Source organism: Notothenia rossii, assembly GCF_949606895.1.
Source record: "Notothenia rossii genome assembly, chromosome: 7".
Lineage (NCBI taxonomy): Eukaryota > Metazoa > Chordata > Actinopteri > Perciformes > Nototheniidae > Notothenia > Notothenia rossii.
In genome coordinates, this window is record NC_136905.1 from 78,885,585 (window position 1) to 78,906,360 (window position 20,776).

Below are 20,776 nucleotides of genomic sequence, written 5' to 3' on the forward strand. Positions count from 1 at the left end.
TACTAAGGAGCATATCATAAATAAACTAGTCTACATTAATTGATCAGGTGAGAGGTTAGGTTAAAAATACCTGTTCCTACTGTGTTGAAGCAAAATCTAGATAGCTATATCACATTTAGCAAATAGATATACTGTTTGAAAATACAAAAGCATGTGAAAATTAGCCAAGCAACTAAAGAGGGTTATATTTGAATTATAGCCTACAACAGTATGCTTTTAAATCTTTCCTTATCATTCTTCATAGTCAATACTTTAATAGGCTTTTCTGCAGTAAACAAAAGGTCCGTCAGAGTGTTTTCACCCAACGAATGGAGCTAACGTTAGCATCATTTGCAAGTTAGCTATAGCTGCACAAAGCTACAAGCAATAGTTGTCTAAGCAGATAATGATGGCTACGAGTCTGGTTTTGTCTGCCTCTATACTATCTGAAATAAAAGACCCATTGTTTAAAATAATTTAAATGGAAAATCTGGGACAATTGTCATTGTAAGCTGTGCCGTGCAAGAATGTTCTTTTATAAGCTGTTTAACTGTGTAACAGGGACACAAGCTGCCAAACCTTGGATACCACTTCCTCCAGTGCAGCAGCCTAAATAAAAAAAAGATTTACTTCTGGGAGCTCTTTTTATCTTTTTTCTACCACTGAGTGTGATTATGTCACCAATGAAAAACAGTCTGACTTTCATGGACATTAAAGGACCCCGGAAAAACACGCGCTGATGGATCCAATTTGCTTGCTAGGCTTTGTCAGAATACATATACATCTACACCCAATTCAAAACACATCTTGGTGTCTGGTGATCTGTTCAATACAACATCAGATCCCTCGCTGAGATACAGCTCTCACGGGGGCCTCACCAAGCTCCCAGAAGTGGACCACATCCCACACAGTATACTGAAACTACACCACCGATTTGAAAGAAATGAAATGGAGTGAAAGAGGGGGAATTTTTTCTGTAGGTGAGCCTCATTGGTCTGCATACTGTCAGACCATTGACTAAAAGCTTAAACATTGACGACAACGTAAATACACTATGGGCCACACTGACAGTTGATATTGTAATGCTCAAATATGATCCTTGTGTGAATGTTTCCAATTAAATTACACTACATTACACATAGATCAAAATCAACTCTTGAATTACTGATCTTTGCCACAATCTTGGAGAGAACAACAACAATCCTAAACAGAAGAACATAAACAATGGCCACCCGCCATACTTATAGCAAACAAAATATACAGTCAGAGTCAAGTTTCATAAATTCATAAATTCTTTCAAACTGTGTGTATTTCAAGGAGTACACACATGACGTCAAACAAGGAGGTTATATTTACGCCTCAGTTTGTTTGTCTGTCAGCAGGATAACGGAAAAACTTATTCAGGCCCAATTATCATGAAACTTGGTTAAAGGGTGTAGCATGGGCCAAGAAAGAAACCCAATACATTTTGGATGGATCCGAATCACAGGGCTCACGCACAAACTATGTTTTACTCTAGTTAACATATAGATATGGGGCGAAGCCTGCGAGCTAGTTCAGGCAGTCAACTCGAGCACTTATGCTGCATTCATACATAACGCCCCTTGCCACTCTACGACCAACCAAACAGAGTCTCCTTAATATGCCGCTCTATTTAACCTGCCAGATCTCTCTCTATGCTTTGCTTGCTGCTGCTATTGCTGCAGCTACTTCTACGTCGCTGCTGCTTGCTGCCCCACCATCACCCCAGCTTCCACCTGTAGACTCGGGGGGTTAGTTATTTAATCATCACTCATTGTGCTATGTATATCTGTGGAGTGATGAGGCCCCGAGCCTAGACGCCAAACTCAACTATATGCTGCTTCTAATAAACATGTTAAAGAAACACGTGAGTTGTCTGACTGATATAAGGACATGTGTGCTGCATCGTGCTGCATTTATTGCCTCGTGTGATGTAAGTCAAATGGGAAACATTAAGTACCGACTGGAAAAAATTCACCTAAATGCACCCCTGAAGTAGGAACAACAACTCAAAATCATCTGAAACATGTTGTTTAAAAGCCCTGAGCAATTAAATAAAACCCCTTATTTTTCCACATAACAACTTAAAGTAATGCTCATGAACACACCAAAGTTGGAGAAACGACTTCCCAACTCTGGAAATGGGACCATTTTAGAAAAGCATCTGAACCGTTGGCCTTGCTGTAGGTCTACTCTCTCCGAATGAGATTTATAATTATTAGAAATGAGACGGTGCACAGTGTACAAAGGTACTGTCTAAATAAAGTTGCTATGTTTTTTCCCGAAAGCAACCTTTTCCTTGCATTAGGCCAATTGCCTACCTCAAACGCTTAACATCTACTGTAAGTACAGTATTATAATTCTTGTAGTTGAACCAACTTTATGAGGTTGGAATTACAGACAGAATAGACATGCATGCTTGATGATGAATGGCTGTCCGACTGATGGCATTCACTGGCACACATTCTGTCTGAACGAAAGGCATTTAGTCATAAATATCATGAGATCTATTTTTTCCCACTCACTTAATGCATTCTCCAGTTGCACAGCAAACACTGTACTGGTCATTTTCCAAATACCAGCATTTGGTTATTATAGCCCACTACTGCTCTAAAAACAGCATATGGGAAAGTGTGCAATAGCGGAAAATAAAACTGTTAAACATCAAACAAGATAAGTTAGAGAGCTTTGTAGATGTAAGCATTCTTTTGGGGTGAACTCTGATTTATTGAAGTACTAATAATGGCTTACATTAAGGGTAAACAGTTACACAGCTGGTTCATTAAGTTGTGAATATATCCATGCTACTTTAATTTTGTTCACAAAACATTTAACAACGTCATGTGTCCTGTTGTCCAGTCGGTTGTATACATTGTATGTTTATATTATGAGCTCAATAAACCATAAATTCTTTTTTTACCATCCTAGTAAATATCTCAGTTATTGATCGATCATGAAATCAGCTCAAGTCAAATTTACAATCTGTCACTGGTCACCGTTCCTGCTGGGACTCTTCAAAATGACTTATGAGGAGAAGTAGAGCACGCCATTTCAAGCACTTTGTGAATGATTAGTGCAGTGACTGATCGGAAATGGGATTTATATGGCATTTACAGGATGGAAATGTAACTATCCATAGCGTTTTCAGTCGATGATTGCTCAAAGTGCTTGGGTTTTAAGTGTAGTTTCATGGCAACCAACCATGAAGCTTTTAAAAGAATCAAAAGGAAACCGCTGTGTGATGAAAATAGGAGCGGTGGACAAAGCGAGCTGCTTGAATTGGTCTGGAAGAGTAATTTCAAAACCTGCTAACTTTGTGAAAGTCAATGTGTGTGGTTACCCCTCCTTAAAGTGCAGTAAAATATTGATGAGTAACCACCTGAACTTGAAGCCTGGACCAATTAGAAGTTATTTCAATATTTTGTCAAACACTTTATTGCTGAGAGTTATATGAAAAGATCAAGTAGTAGCTAGCTTAGCCTAGCATAACGACTGGAAGCAGCGACTCCCCATAAAACCACATCCTGTTGTTTTTTGTGCATTGATCACTAAAGACATAGCATGTTTAGTTATGAGCGTTGTGAACACGTTTTTCGGCAAGGAAGTAAAAACTTAAACAAGCAAACAATCGTTTTTTTTAAATGCCATTTATTCTTTATAAAGCAATGTTGGATTTTAACATAGACTGTAAATCACAGTTTGCAGGTGACAGTTTTTAGCCAAACTTATAACAAAAAAGGAATATACCAAGGTAACAGCCATTCGAAAAACGATGCTCAATCTTTTGTCCCCATGTCAGTCGCCTGAAGAAGTTTTTAGTATTCTCCAGAGAGTCTAATCATGACGTCCAACTTGGCAACATAACAGATTTTGGACATAGAAATTGTAGCCCAGTGTTGCAGAAGATAGATTTACGAGCCATCTAAACCCTAAGTCCATCATGCCCACAGACTGCAAACTTTGGCCAAGAAATAGAAAATAAAGCATGCTTGTAGCTGCTCAGTGGGAAATATCTTTTGACTTCTGTTTGTTCTGGCTCTGTGCCAAGTCTACAATGAGGTGATACCATCCCACCAAGTTCCTCAAAACGGACAAATGAGTCTTGATGTAGCAACTACAAGCCCCTTGTTTGCATTAAAGTATCGCCATTCATTTGGCAACAAATATTAAAATCTCTCTCCTGACATTTCTATTACTCTTAATAGGCCCGATGGTGCTGAAATAAAGCAGCGTGACTTGGTATCACAGCCAGAACTACGCTCTAATGAGCAGAAATCTTAACACATTCAGAGGGAAAGTCATGAGAGACTGTCAACAGGTGCAACATTACAGAGCCGTGGTCAAGAGATATTTGACGCCTTTCAGTCAAAAGTGGTTTGATCTACAGTGACGATGGAGGTTAATGGAAGAAGGCTGTGAATGGCATCCGAGGCTGCCGAGGAGAACCTTGATTTACCGGCTGTACGCAGCAGAAGTGGTGGACGCCAGGAAACAAGGAGGCGATTGAGTCTTTTGATCATTTATTGAGGTTAGGGAGGAAACCCTTGCCAAGTTAAACAAAGTGTAAATACTTAACCAACAGTGTTGGACATATTTCTGCTGACTATTTTCTCATTCAAGTGGAAAACCAAAGCTCAGATTTGCAATCAGAAAAAGAAGCCAAAAGAAAAAGCCTCATGGAAGGACACTAAATCAACTGTGTCCAAGTGGCAATAAATAAAATGGTAATCATTATTTAACCAGACAGTCATTAAAGCTGCATACATTGATGTTTTGCTCCTGGGCTCCTGGGCAACAAGCTGTAAACACAGCATTGAGATATTATCAGCATCTAATGTTGTAAAGGTAGCAAACATGAAATAGTGCAATATAATCATTGATTTGGAGTCGCTTTGGTGTCGATCTGATGAATCCAAGTTCAATATTTACTTGTCCTGGTCGACTCGTGAGGAGAATATCTGGCTTTTAAGCTGCTAAATCCATTGTTTTTACTAGCTAGTTGCTAACTCTGCTGTCAACTGTTTAATACTAGGTGGGTGGGTTTCTTGCTGGAAACAGCTGAAAACTATATGAGAGATGGGAGTGGTGGTATAGATTGAGGAGATTGAGTTGGAAGACACTGAACACTCATGGTGTTGAAGCGAGCTGCGTAAAGTGAAAGTAACAGGTAAAAAGAATAGAAATATTTGAATAAAGTAACATAAAATGCAAAAAGAAGGGCATGATAATAAGCCATCTTGCAAACATAAGGCAGGAATCCCTTTGATGAAGTGATTAAAAAACAAGAATAGACATCTAACATCATTTAAACATCCACAGTCTTAATTTTCTGCTTTGATTCAAAATAATATCCCACTTTAAGTCTCACAGACATTTTATATAAAGAAAATTGTCTGCCTTCGAGTCATGCTCTTCAAAATAAAACACCCTTGATTTTCATCCAGCATGCCTGGTAACGATTCAGCAAATGAGTTCCAGCTAAGGCCGCTTTAGACGAGTGAATTTAAGGTGATATTGTACAACTGAGGTTCAAAACCCAGCAAATAAACAGGTCTGTAGTATGTTGACAATTAGAATAAACGCAGATGATCACAAGAAACCTTCTGTCAACAAGCAAAATATCAGACTGTGTGAGAAACACTTGAACTAAGATGCTGCAGTGATCCAGGAAAAATACGTAGTTAAAAGTGAAAAATGATGTTTCTCTTAGTCAGAAAACATGCTATGTGAAGGTTACGGTGCGATGTATAGGCACGCATGTACAACAAATCTTAAAGCGCCAAATGAGGCTCAGGGGAAAACAGGGAAGATAAATACTGCAGTGGTAAAACCAGATGTTAATGACATACAGGCCCTCCTGGGTAAAATAAATTATCTAAAGCACCCAAGCAGCAGGCTACTGATTTTACTGAAGCACACATCCAATTCTTTATTTCACAGATTTATGATGGATAATATTTTGACTACACAACTACACTTTGACTTGGATTTCCTTCAGAGTCTGTATTTTGTCTGTGTTTTGTGCTGATTCACGGAGATGACTGTACACATGTCCACAATTGGAACAGTGTGGAGGTTTCAATTAATCATTTACTAGAATGTTTTGAGTCCTATGTCCTTGGACCTAACATATTTTAAGAGTACAAATTATGCTCATTTTCAGATTCATATGTGTCTGTGTCTCTACTGGGACATGTCTCCATGCTTTAATGTTCAGAAAGCTCTTTATTTCTCTCATACTGCCTGTGCTGCAGCACCTCTTTTCACCCTCTGTCTGAAACCAGAGCCCAGTCTGCTCTGATTGGTTAGCTGGCCGGTTCTGTAGTGGTCAACCGCTTAGAGATGTCCCGCCCCTTAGCCTATCACAAACAATGTGTTGGAGCGCTAACCAATGGGAGCATGAGTGTTACATTATGATTTCACTATGTCCCGAAAAGTAAAAAAAGGAGTCCAACAGAGGCGGTTCAGGCCGGCAGTGTGTGGGAGAGCAACTCACTCTGGAAAAAAATCAGGAAAGAGAAACTCCAAAAAGCATAATAGTTATCAGAAGGCTTTAATCATATTTACGGTTTGCCTGGCTGGCTAACATTTTGGGGAATGCCTCTGCACCTTGTCTGTCAGCACCTGTAGTTTGGTCCGAAATATGAATTGTTCTTTTTCACCCCATTGTTCTCACGACTGTGTATTTTTCGGGGCAAAGGCAACGTTTATAAAGTACTTTGCAACATTGATAATTGCAATCAGACACAAAAAAAGGGCAAATTGCACTCAGCTGCAAAGCTTTATGGGCATGCTTGCACTGTTATATCATTAACGCATAACTTTTGTTAGTTGAAACTAATGCACACGTTGTGAATTCCCCACTGATCTATCTCGAATCCGTTTCTTCTTTCTGATCTATTCAACATCTGTCTTAGGAATCACATTTGACTTTAAGTGACTCGAAAGGGACTTTTCTTTCATGTCTCTGAAAGGAAATGATCACACGGCATCCTCAGCAACACGCGGCCTCTTCATTTCCTGTTTTTGAGGAACTAACGGTTTCCATAGCAGCGGACACAAACTCCCTGACAAACAATTACCCAGTTGCCAAGGAAATTGCAGCTTACCACAGTATTTATTTATCTGACATTTTTCCTCCTAAATAGTTGAGCTTGTGCCAGGTCCCAACATCAAGTTAGGCTTAATGACGATGGTTTACCGTAGCACAGTGGTTCTGATTGGGTGTTTTGAATCTGTGCGATCTTACTGGTTTTCATGGGATCCTTTCTTTATCCAAAAAGTCTGCAGCGACATTTTTCCCTTAATGGTGCCCAATTTGGGCTTTCCCCCCCTGACAATTCCCATAAAGATTTGGATGCTTGACCTATTCTTACCCCGACCAACAGTGTTTGGGTTACATGAATCTGTTTAAGTGTGTGGGTGTGTGCGTGTGTGTGTCCTAGCATTACTATACTTGTGGGGACCTAAATCTGTTTACACAGTCACGTGTGAGGACTCGCCTCCCTTATGGGGATAAAATGGAGGTCCCTATGAGGGGAATCATTCATTTTAGGGTGAAAACTTGGTTAGGTTTAGGGTTAGGGTAAGGTTAAGGGTAAGGTTAAGGGTAAGGGTTAGGGTTAGGTATGTGTTGGTTATGGTTAAGGTTAGGATAAGTCTCCAGGAAATGCATGTAAGTCAATGTAATGTCCCCTGAAGTGATGTAAACATGGTATGTGTGTGTGTGTGTGTGTGTGTGTGTGTGTGTGTGTGTGTGTGTGTGTGTGTGTGTGTGTGTGTGTGTGTGTGTGTGTGTGTGTGTGTGTGTGTGTGTGTGTGTGTGTGTGTGCGTGTGTACATGAGAGTATTTGTTTTGATTGAGGGCCCACGACTGAAAGGCTTCCAAGTCAAACAAGGCTTGAGCTTGTCTGCCATCTCTGACTTCTCGCACAGACGCTCTGAAAAATGTAGGAGACACTTTCCAACCATGGGAAGAAGAAGGAAACAAAAATGTCCAGAAAACATGAGCACAAACTCATGAGGGTTGCTGGTTCAAATCTAGTGCATACTCTCCCCTCTCCTTAAATAGAACTGCAAGTTTACAGTATATAACACTTTTCCACAAGGCAATTCAAAGTGCTCGTCATGTGATAGTGGAGTATTATTTTCATCAATCATTTAAATTCTGTGATGATGTATCTTTAAACTTGCTTTCATTTGAAGTGTTATTTTAAAGTACATTACCTTCACTTGCACAGGAGATTTTTTTTACAAGAAATGAATGCAGGGATGGATTCTGCTACTTCATACTTTACTCTAGTACATTTCAGAGATAAAAACTGTACTTTTTACTTTATTTACTTGATAACTTTAGATCACATTTAGATGAAGAGTAAAGACTTTGTTGATCCCTGGGAGTAAAATTCAAAAGCTACCCGGCAGAATATTAAAAACTGGCTTACCCTTTAGCACCTGCAACATTTGAGTGATTAACAAAATAAAGCATCAATGATTATGATCAAAACAACTGTATGTTAAGTATACTTTGATATTGAAAGTATGTGTGGTAAGATTTTGAATGCAGTGTTGCTTCTTCTTCCACCTCTGCATGAATGTAATCCAACTTGGCTGCATTCAAATCAGTGGGTTACAAACAAACATTGGCGATTTGAAATTAATGATTTGACACACAGGGAGTCGATTTAAAAATATGATGGACTTTCTCACAGCAGCTTAATAATCTGTAGAGAAACTGTTTCAGTAAGTTTCACAATTACTGCTTTAAAAGAGCTGAGACCAGGGTTCACTCACTGTTACAACACACATGCCCTCATCTTGTCCAACAAGTATCATGCAAGAGAGCAAAAGAGATCAGTCTGCTCACCGTACAGAAGCAGTCAGCTGGTAAACATGTTCAAACGAACTTCGTAAAACTCAGCAGAGGGCGAGGCACATGATGAAAGAGAAAGAACTCCTATAAAATAAGGTGAGGCATGACAAACGTCACCACAATCTGTCAGTGAGTGATGATGATGCTACTCAGGGCATTTCAGGAACATATACACTGTTGCTGTACGGACATGATTGATATTACGCATATGCTTTCCAAAAATTATGCTGGGTGAAAAAACTCCCTAAGACGATTTTTAAAGGAACATTTCTGGTTGAAAACAACACATAAAGTCATTATTCTGGTAAGGATCATCAAGCCTTTCGGGAAGAGAGTTGTCCTGCTCTTATTATAAACGTATCATTACAATTCTCACAGACAACGGTTGCCTTCAGCACAGGACCAATAAAGTCTTCTGCCTTTGATGTGGGGATAACGGCACCAGAAACCACAACAAAATACAGATGCTCCCGAGTTTCCCAGTCTGATTTAAATCACAGGAAACAAAAGAGGAGCGTGAGGTAATGGGAGCATCAAAGTGGAGCGGAGATAAGAGGGCAGACAGTGACCTTGGAAAAACCTGGAGTGTGTCTGAGAGAAAGACGCTGTGAGAATCTGTGAGAGCATTCAAGTTTCCACAAATCACTTACTCTGTAGTCTGTGAACAGGTTTTATATGTTATAGGACCTTCTAGTGACAGGTATTGGAATTGAGCAGTAACTATAACTTCTTGCATTGCATTGTTGTGCAATTCTCTAGGTATTTTATATTAGTCTATATTAAATCAATACAAATTATTGTAAATAAAAGTCGAGTTTAGATTCAATGTCTGGTAGTGAAATTGTTCCATCTCCAGTTTATTTGTCACGGTTATAATCAGTTAAAAACATGCAGGGCCAGAGAGGGCAATATAAGAAATACAATACTCAAGGACGGGAGAAAACAAGGTGGGGTTTTAAGAAGCAAAAACTAAATGCTAAAATACTCCTTCAGTTGATAACTTTTTTCTATGGGTTTGTCACTATGGGCAACACCTTCTTGCATAAAAATTAATCTTGCTGTTTTGGCAGTATGGGCATTGTCTGCAGATGTTGTGGCAGGTAATTCATATTCCTCTTTGTGTGTACATGCTAACGGATCTGAATGTGCAGTATTTGCATGCATGTGCAGCACACTGAAAAGTGAAACTAAATACATCTATAAAAAAGGTCTGTTTGTGAAATAATCGTTTGCTTATAAGGTGTGTGAAACTGAACCACTTCCCTCTATGAGTAGGCACTCTGACAGGATGTGCTTCACTGAAGGGACACGGTGTCCTCCTGCATCCGGCCTCATCTCTCTCCACTTAATCTGCTGGCCGACAACCCATCATTGAATGTTTATCTTCACTGTATAATCATGTTTTCTTATTTATTTATATAACAGGAACAATGCACATTATTAACATTGCTGTAATTGTGTGTGATTAACCTAAGAGGCTATTTTTCAGCTGTAATCCCTGGACAGATGTTTCAAAGTCATCCTAAAAACAGATTACAATGTTTAAAAATACAAAAGTGTTCTTGTGTGGTGTCATTGCATAGACCCTGATCCATCACGGGGTATTACCACAGCGCTGCTCACATACTCAAATACAAATCCCAGAAAATATTGGTGCAACTAAAACAAGCAGAGCAGCTGCTATTTAAGGAGCCATGACAAGAAATATAGTTTATTTGCTGCTCTGCAATTAATATCAGACTTGACTTTTACGTTAACTTTCAAAATGAGAGGACTCTCTAATTTCCTGATTGATGCTTATGCAATTTAAACGTCAAGTGAAATGTTTTTCTCTCTATTCTCGCATGATGAAGTACTTTCACGGTATGTGGTTGCAGCAGGATATGATGTCATGCTACAGAATTTATGGCTCCTTAAAATAAAACATACTCTATCTGACAGTAGCTCACAGTAGCTGCTGTTACAGTAGCTCTTCTGTGTTTGAGGAATTTGAGCCACAGAGCAATTCTCTTGGTCAAGCGTTTTTGGATCATATGAACTCACAGGTCAAAGGTCAAAGGTCAACGCACAGTCTGCACATATGTTGGAATGATGTAAATGGAGCATTAAAAATGGCGTGACTATCCTCATAGAGGAAAAATATGACATCATATTTCAGGCCCAATATATGGTGCCAGATCTATCGAGCAGTTAAATGCAAGTCGTAAAATATTTAAAGCTTTTTTACAAGATTTCAGTTTGCTGTTCTGTGGATTAACCCTGATGGCTGATCAGCTGAAATGCATTGAAAAGCATTGCAGGACAAAAGAAAGCTAAATTAGATAAAAGCAATTTCACTCAAAAAGAAGCACCTAGGCAAGATTTTTGACAAACATCAGGGGCCGACCTCACTGCCTGGACCAGAGCCCAGGACCCAGGAGCTGTGTGCAGCACTGAGGCGGACCCTCAGCTACCTGGGAGGGATTATCTCTCTGATTAATCTGCAGAGGGCAGAGCTTCCCCTATTTAATGGAAACCATCCCATGGATAAAATGACAAGGCGGCCCTGGTGTCTTATCCATAATAAAGACAAAACATGCAGCAGGTGTGAACCACATTTGAGAAAGATTTGAAGATATAACTATGCTGAATCTTTATTTCATTATTTATAAGTTTCCCATGGTGTTTCAGCCCAAAACCAAGCTGTAAGGCGTAAAGTAAAAAGAAAAACATTTGTTAAGAAGCCAACCTCCACCCACTCTGCCTGGAATAAATCCTGTCAGACTGAATTCTTTATGTTTTTATCTGCCAAATATGTGTCAAATGTAATCTTCCAGAGTCTCAAAAACTCGGAATCAGCCCACAAAATGAACTACTATTATGTACGATTTTAAGTCCAAATGGAATTCTAAAAAAATAATATTTATAAATGTAAATATAAGTATAAAATACTGTAGAAATAACCATGTTTTTCTCTCTGTTTCTAGAGCCAAACCATCCTAATCAGCTCTACATGTGCACTGATTTAAAATGGTGCTCTTAGTGGCCAGTCTCAACAAGTGTTCAGTAGCCTGCTAGACTACATGTCGCTCCTGTAGGACAGTTGATGTCTTCATGTGGTAGCAGTTTGTGTGTGTTCACTGTGCTTGATTAGTGATGTAGAACATGAAACCTCTGTCTTAATCTTGTCTAATTTGTGGGAGGCGGCTGATCAGTGAGAGACATAATTACAAGGCAGTAACAGAAACATCAGGGGCCGACCTCACTGCCTGGACCAGAGCCCAGGACCCAGGAGCTGTGTGCAGTGCTGAGGCGGACCCTCAGCTACCTGGGAGGGATTATCTCTCTGATTAATCTGCAGAGGGCAGAGCTTCCCTAATTTAATGGAAACCATCCCATGGAGAAAATGACAAGGCGGCCCTGGTGTCTTATCCATAATAAAGACTCTCAGCAAAACATGCAGCAGGTGTGAACCACATTTGAGAAAGATTTGAAGATATAACTATGCTGAATCTTTATTTCATTATTTATAAGTTTCCCATGGTGTTTCAGCCCAAAACCAAGCTGCTGATTTACCATCCAGAAAGTCGCTTCTACTACCAGTGTGGCCAAAACAAGTTAGTGTGATTTTGCCTCTATGGACATTTTATCTTGATTAATTTGATCAGTTAACCAAAGAATACCCAACTAAGCCCAAAACTTGAATAGCCTACCAAAGGTTTTTGTTACAGTCTGAAAAGAGCAGGTTTTTGTTTTGCTGCCATCGTGATTCAATTTAAGATGGAGGATTTGTTATCTTTAAGGAGTCACTCAACTGAGAAAACAGACAGAAACATGCCCCCCTCTGCAGGTGCGACTGGATCTGCAGCAGGCGTAGCCACTACACTATAAGGGAGCATAGCAACATAACACACAAACACACACACACACACACGGACAGATTCATGCAATAAAGTAAGGAGAACTCTTCCCTCTTGATCAGGCCAAAGGTCGCCCTGAAGTTGGGTGTGTGATCTGCTTGTGTTGTAATGATTACACCCAGGACTCAATGTTTCAGCTCAAAGTCAAAACAGATTCCAAGCATGAGAGATGGCTAACATCATCATAATCATCATCATCACGGTGCAATCACAAGCCAACCTGCTATAGCCCACTGTGTCACCAAAACAGGCCAGCAGCAATGTGGCTGCTTATCTGTGGAGAATAGGATAAAATATGAAACTAAACTACAGTACAACTAAATAATGAGCATCTTTATCAGGCTACGAAATAAATTGTGTTAAATGTCCATGTGCACTCTAGTTAAACAACAGCAGCATGCACTAATGTCCAAACCAACAATAGTCTCAATTTCTATAGAGAGATGTTTACAGCCTGTGCATAATCAATTATAAACAGCTGACTTCCTCTTACTCAGACAGATACTCCAAGTTTCCATTAATAAATACAAACCCTATGGACACCGGTGTAGCTTGAGGAAGACCTCAATTAAATAAACCAGCCACTGTAATGCTAGCATAAAACATCCCCAGGCAGATAACAGAGAGAGTAACTCAATATAAACGCCACAGCAGCTGCTTAAACACACATATTGGCAAAAAAAGAGCTGTTGTTTGTATACACAATGCACTGTTGCTAGGTAACGCAGTTGTTTTTGTGTTGATGCACCCACCTCTTCAAACGTCATCCTGTGAGTCTCTGCATAACGTTAAGCCTCCTCCTCCTTTAGCTCCAAATTGAACTTTTTCTGCTTGGTTAAAGCCTTTAGAAAAGTCCCCTCGGCCTCACTGGTCCAAGTGTCTGTTCTTTCTCAGAAAGTATTTCACTGAATGAATCCAAGCAGTCTCAGATTATTGTCACTAACAGTGGGAAGGCCTCACTGAAGGTCGATGGTCCACCATGAGCATGTTAGAAATTAGCATGTTAATACAGAAGGGTTAGGGTTAGGTGCGTTTGATTTGGGTCACTTACTGCCAGGTGGGTGGTGCAGTGACACTTCCCTGATTTTCACACATTTTTTAAATAATTTGTCATGTGATAGTTGTATAATTATTGTTCATTACTTAGCCTACTTTATGCCGTAGGCCTATAAACATTTAGCTAACAATTTAAATGCTAATTTATTAGGCCTCCTTGTGTATTATCTAATTTATGTAGGCTAATTAGTTAGCATGCACTACCTTATTGCAACCTTGCAACATGTGTTAAACTTGGACAGCTGGATGCTAGTGGAGCCTCACAGCGGCGAAACCGTGCCACGCCACACTAATTGCGCCGCATAAACGCATAGGTGCGCCGCATTTTCGGCTCAGTTGAGGCACCCTCCGCAAGGTGAGGCCCCACGCAGTCTGCATAATCGGCCTGTAGGGAGGGGGTCGACGGCCCTGTTTACACATTAACCTTACTATAAATACATTCTACAGATTTACAGCCACAGAAAAAGAGGGCTTGATCAGCTGACAAAAGGTGTGCTTTTGCTTGACTCACTGCCAGTTTGGGTGATTCACCTTGACTTGGATTACTTATCAGGTGGGTTATCTTGCCATTCAGTGAATAGATTGGTGGAGTGGAGTCACATATCAAGTAGATTATGACAGAGCAGCGTGGAGGTCCATTTACTCACACAGGGTAAATAATTAAGGATCAGAAAGTGTCAGCCCAACTTTGATAGGATTTGGTGTGGGATATGTTGTTCTGTAATATATGTTGTTCGTATGTTCTGTAATCAGTGTTTGGGCATTCAGTTGGGAGCACTCATATTTCTATTATTCAAGAGATTAATAAAATGAACATTTAAACTTATGAGATGAGAGCTACAAACTCTTAATGTATTGGGATCCCATGATCTGGCACTTTGCTTATTCATACATTTTATTATGTAATTTATTACTTTTGGATTTTACTGTAATAGTCATTTCATCCTATTGAACTCTATTCATTTTGTGACTCTCAAAAACACCACAAAAAGCAAGTTTATAATATTGGAATAAAATAATATAAAAATGCACTCTAATAGAAAGAAAAAAACTCAAATAGTGTATATTTATCGTGCATTGCTTACTTTTAATAAAAGGTAGTTGGTAATATGACACACTGCTATGAAAGAGGATATGTTTAATTAGTTTAAATCTTTAATTTCAGTGCTTCATTGTGATGTTTTCTGCACGTACACTCACTCACACTCAACTCAAGCCTCTCCCACTGTTAGAAAAAAGAGAAAAGTGTCAGTTTCCTCGGTGCTATAAAAAGAGGACGCTGCGCACATCTGCACTTCAGCGAGGCGTGGTCAGAGCGACAGACAGGTGCGACAGAATATACAGCTGCAGGATATCACCAGCCATTTCTACACCTACCCCGTACCTACAGCTGCAACAAGATGCCTAAGTGTCCAAAGTGCGAGAAGGAAGTTTACTTCGGTAAGATTTGCTCTCTTTGTTTTTATTTTACTCCAATTAGTTTTTCTTTCACATGCAGAGAATATCGTGTTTCTTGATTTTTCAAATCTTAGCGTCTTTTTGTGCTCAAATGAGGAAACAGGAAACTGAATTGAACTAACACGCTGACAGGCACATGACTGCAAGCAGAAACATGTGTTTTACAAGTCAACTATTAAATAACCTTTGAAAACTTTGGGAAATAAAAGAGTACTGGTTGTACTCGATGCAATTAACATTAAGGCAGTATTTGTATTTGTAGTTAAAGTCAAGTGTAGCTAATCCTAAGTGCTTTATGTATTTTGGATGCAAAATCATACTTTGTATGTAACTACATTGTGAAATAAATGTATTTAAGTTAATGTCCTTTTGAAATTGTGTGTATTTATATAGAACAATGCAGAAATGTGAATGATTTTAGTAAAATACCTCAACATTTTGCATCTACCCAAGTAGCCTACAGCTTACATTAGATGTACTTTCTACCACTTAAAACACAAGGGCCCTTATACACAAATATATTTGAAATCGAAGCACTTTTTCCTCATAATACTTTCCTGATATTACTTCTGTACTTTGACCAAAGTACATTTTTGAATGCAGGACATGGTGGCAGGTGGAGCATATTATAACTGCTTTATGCACTTTAAAGGAATTATAAATAATGCAATATATTTTATAAACTGTTTGTTGTGGATTGTTTCGGATGTAAAACTTAAACCTAAAGTTTAAAATCTACAATATTTTATTCGGAAAATGGAAATACTCAAGTACAACTGTACTTAGTTACTCTTACTACTGCAACACTTTATATTTATATATTTACATGTTTTCAGTTTTGCAGATTAATTCCACATTACCTGAAAAGGTCACTGCACTCTGTAAGCTTTCTTGTTATCAAGTTTCTTTGGAGGTGAGATGAATAATGACTGAATGCAGCGGAGGAAGCAGGTTTTTTCTGTCCTGCAATTCGTCTCCATCCTTGTAGGTGATTCTCATGAGGATACCATCAAAGCCCGGAGCAATTACTGCATCCGGGGAGGAAAGGAACAGCTCCATTTTATTTGTGTCCTAATCCATTTAGCACATTGTCTGCAGCTCAGTAGTGCAGCAACAAAGTAAATCTTCTCTTGGGAGACGCAAAGCCAATACAGAATACAAGGCCAAGTCTTTGGACTGTCAGTCAGATGAATTGACCGTGCGACCGGGGAGCTTTGCGTCCCATTTTTCCTTTTCATGGATAAACTTTCTCCATCTGGCCAAAACAAGCAAACCAATTTGTCTTGCTCCAGAACAAGCCCACCAAAGAAATATGCTCTTTTCTAAAATATACCTCAGAGGAATAGTAGCCTGAAACAGAGCATTGTATTCTTTATGTGGAAACATCATCCAAACCTCCTCAATAAAAGTTCTCCACGCCTCACTCCTTCACCGTGATCACCCCCATCACACCTCACCGCTGCACTCCCCCGTCCTCTCCGTCTCGTTTGCAGCTCATCTATCTTAATGTTTCTAAGCTCTCAGATGGAAACAATCAGGCTACTGCTGCCTCCCTGAATGATGAGGGGAGAACTCGGTGCAGTTCCAGATACAAAGAGAGCACAAGACAAAAATACGTAAAATCTATTTTGTACACCTCTTTTCGTTTTCGAGTGTTACACTTTAAATAAGTGCTGCAGAGAAACTAACATGTAGGCTAGGTTGTGTTTGGTGCATAGAGGAAGGCATCAATGAATGAAATGTCTTTAAAACAGGCCATGCTCTCTAAAACTATTGTGACAATATTGGAAACATGCTTCACTCCCTTTTAACATCATGCTGTCTGCTAAACCATGCAAAAATGTAATGCAATAAGTTCATTTGTGAGCTGTAAACCTGCTTGGCGGCCGAGTTTGTTCACGTCCATATGCAAAACGAAGCTATCTGAGCTGCTTCTACGTTTTAAAACAAGCTTTGCCTGCTTGTGTTTAGTTAGTATAGTATATTTGCTTGTTTTCCGAAGCTCTGTCATCCGTTTTGTGGCTTCCTATTGAATGTATGCTTATAATCTGGCACCTAACGTTAATGTACTAACCGGCAGAAAAGTGAGAAAGAAAATTATCCTTTTTCCCAAAATATCAAATGTGTCAAAGGCTACAGCCAGCAGATGGTTGACCTGAGTACAAGTTGATTTAAATCCAGTCAATTTCCCCAAAGAAAACGTCTGATTTAAAAAAAAAAAAAGAAGCACAGCTAGCCTGGTTAGTCCTTGCTAGTCTGTCCTACCGTAACGATATCCATACCAGCACATATAAAGCTCACGATTAAACACAAAACTCCTGGATATCACAGCGTTAATGTGTTCGGAAAGAGCTACGTTTCAAATCGTTAGGCTTAGCTAAGCTAACCAACAAAATTACAAAACATTGCAAAACTGATCAAGCACATCAAAGAAATTGGCCACAATAGGCTCAAACGTCTTCCCATAAATGGCAAACTATTTTATAAATGGACTTCATTAAAGAGTAGAGAGTGTATTTAAGGTCATTCATTCAACCCTAAATGCTTCATACTGCATTCTTAGCATCCTTTTTAGCTTGACAAACTGTTATACAACCTCTCTATAGTTTAAACAGCCTCCCTCACAGTGTGTTTTTCCACTCAGATGTGAGTGTTTGTGTATACTGGGCTGACTCCATAATAGCCCAGTCAATTTGAGTTGATGCAGAGAGCAGATCGGATTATCTACTTGTCTCTCACGGCCCATTTATTCCCATATCGTTTGGTCAAATAAATGGCACAAAAAAAGAATGCTTTATCAGATCCATATACAATCAGGAGTAACACAACATCGCATGGGCGTGATCACAACTGACTCTGAGCCCAGTGTTAACTGGGAGACTTCCTTCCCATTACTCATTCGACAGACATGTTTACTCAGTCCACTAATTTGTTATTTGAGATTGTACACAGTAATGATTTCAGGTCAAACAAGCTCCACCATATTGTGCTGAAATGTTGTTATGCCACTGGCCTGAGAGGCTGACCTCACCCTGCAGCACTTTCCCCACTTCCGTTGCCTTGTTTTGGATAATGTCAGGCCATAATTAGAAAGGAAGTATGTCATATCCAAATTATGTGGGAAGGTCAGTTATTTGCATTCATCACCTAACCTTCCTGAACTCTTATTCTTATGAAGTCTTATCATAAAATCTGCAAATGTCAATCTTGTTTTGTGCTCCTCAGTTACGACATGTTTGGTAGAAACGACTTCACATCATGATAACACTTCTGTAATTTTCAGCATATCCTGTGCCCGCCCTCCCTGGCCTCGTGCATTCATAGCGTGTAGCTTTTTTTGGTTTTTGCATAAGATTCTTTGGCTAGATATTCACATGTGACAGTCTTAAAAGTCATCTAAACTCTTGCCAATGTCTCTCCAATAAAGCCCTGAAACTCAATACCAATGGATCGGATTCCCCTCCCACTTTTACAGTCCTCCTCATGGGTGCTTGTGCAGATCAGCCCTGCGGATAAAGAGAGTCTTTATCAGATTTTATGAGGAAGGAGTTGCACAGATTCCTTTAGGGACATTCAGTTCTCTTTTACCCTCAAGCACCACACCCACATAATGTTCTCAAATGTACAAATGTACAAACACATAATCTTGTTGGTCTCAAACTGATATTGTGACCCTGTGACTCGTCTCTTTACTGGACAAAGTTCAAGGCCATGATGATTAATTCTGTCTTTGTATGTGTGTTTTGCAGCCGAGAAGGTAACATCCCTGGGCAAGGACTGGCACAGGCCCTGTCTGAAATGTGAGAAGTGCAGCAAGACGCTGACGCCAGGCTCACACGCATCGGTGAGACACCTGGAAAACAAACAGTGCATTCAAGCTTATCCTGTAATCTTTGTTAATGTACACAGGTTTTGGGGTTTGATAGCGCTTCATGAAATCTCTATTGAATCTCCATTCTGAAGTCGATATGACAGAATTTAAGTTAATAAATCAAATCCTAGTTTTTCTAGTAGTAGCTAATGATGACCTTAATGATTTGGTCTTATTGTATTCAAACTACTGTCACAATAGATGTGTTAGATTATGTTATGCAGGTTAATATTTAACTTTTTACACTTAAACGTAATATATCGCTCTGCTAGCTATAGGACTAGCAAGTTAAGTGCTAAGCTAAGTTAAATGGACCTGCTGGCGCCAAAAATACTTGATTGGATAAATGTATATATACAGACTACAAGACGATTCATTAAAAATCTTTACAGGAATAGAGAAAAGGGGGATTTTGATATGAAACACTATTTCGAAATATATTTGGCACATAACAAAAGATAAATGAACAATTACCATAAAATATAGACCATAGAAATAGAAATAATAACATGTTTGTTTGTTTTTTTCTTTGAGGTTTTATCAAAATAATAGACACTTTTTGATCATATTTGATATCATACAGATACTTCAACTTGTGAATGTTTCCAATACACTAGTGCTAATACATGTATTCCTCTTACAGCATGAAGGCAAGCCATACTGTCATAACCCCTGCTACAGTGCGTTGTTTGGACCTAAAGGTAAGCATCAGTCACCTTTGCTCAGGTGTAACGCCCTGTGTGAGGATTATTTTCTGTACTTCACAGTTTAATGGCTGTAAACCATCCTATCAAAGCACACAATGTCACCTGATGGGGTCCCACCCTCAATAAACCAGTCCTTACGTAATTAGTGCAAATCGTTAAACTCTTATCTTTTGTTAAAGAATATGTTCTCTTCAGATTTTCAAAATAAAAGTCTGAAATGCCTGCTTCTGTTAGTTCACTGACTCCTTCCCTCCTCTTATTTTTTGCAGGATTTGGACGTGGTGGGGCTGAGAGCCACACATTTAAATAAACAGGTAATTTGCATTTGATTATATTTGTTCACCTTGTACATCCTATTTGTTAAGACAAACACAGCCCTTTTGAATTCAAGCAAATCCATTGTAGTACTTTGCCCAGCCTCATGTGTGTTTGCATTTCTTTATCATCAGGTTCAACGTTGCCTGGAAGCTTGATTGAAGAGGCCAGCGGTGTTCACTCGTCCAATAAAAACCAGCAAACATACTGTGTTCTCATTCAGAAGAAACATTTAGTTTGTCTGTTTTTATTTCATGTTTTTAAACTCTGGTTTCTAAAAATGATTGTCTAATCCCATGATGTAGTAATGAAGTGGTTATCCTCAAACCCTTTCCTGTTCTTAAAGTGGACATTTTGATTAAACTCTTGTGTTTCTTTCTTGATTTAATTGTATTTATTCTTTGTCAAAGACCCATAAATTAGACCTTTTTTCTTGTCAATGACAACGTTCATGTCAGTTGCATTTAGTGTCACATTGTTCATTATGTGTAATTTAATCTGCATTCCCTTTTTATTTCAACCCATGACTTTTGCAGTCTTTCTGCTGCTACTCACATAAATGTCAACCGGTGACATTTGCTGCATGATTTTTGGCTTC

At 39.1% G+C, this 20,776-nt stretch overlaps 1 protein-coding gene across 1 annotated transcript; it reads left to right on the forward strand.

The window, feature by feature from the left end:
- Positions 1–15,106: 15,106 nt before the first annotated feature.
- On the forward strand, positions 15,107–20,561 carry crip1 (cysteine-rich protein 1). Its single transcript, XM_079641601.1, has 5 exons — positions 15,107–15,267; positions 19,035–19,129; positions 19,800–19,857; positions 20,133–20,177; positions 20,313–20,561. Exons 1-4 carry the CDS (start codon positions 15,228–15,230, stop codon positions 20,171–20,173), a joined length of 234 nt encoding a protein of 77 aa, XP_079497727.1. The 5' UTR covers positions 15,107–15,227; the 3' UTR covers positions 20,174–20,177; positions 20,313–20,561.
- The last annotated feature ends 215 nt before the right edge of the window (positions 20,562–20,776 follow it).

Excerpts from the sequence above, each read along its gene's own strand:
- crip1 (XM_079641601.1), top strand. The coding sequence starts at position 15,228 with ATGCCTAAGTGTCCAAAGTGCGAGAAGGAAGTTTACTTCG. Across the intron at positions 19,130-19,799 it reads CGCCAGGCTCACACGCATCG|CATGAAGGCAAGCCATACTG; the intron begins GTGAGACACCTG and ends TTCCTCTTACAG. Across the intron at positions 19,858-20,132 it reads TGCGTTGTTTGGACCTAAAG|GATTTGGACGTGGTGGGGCT; the intron begins GTAAGCATCAGT and ends TATTTTTTGCAG.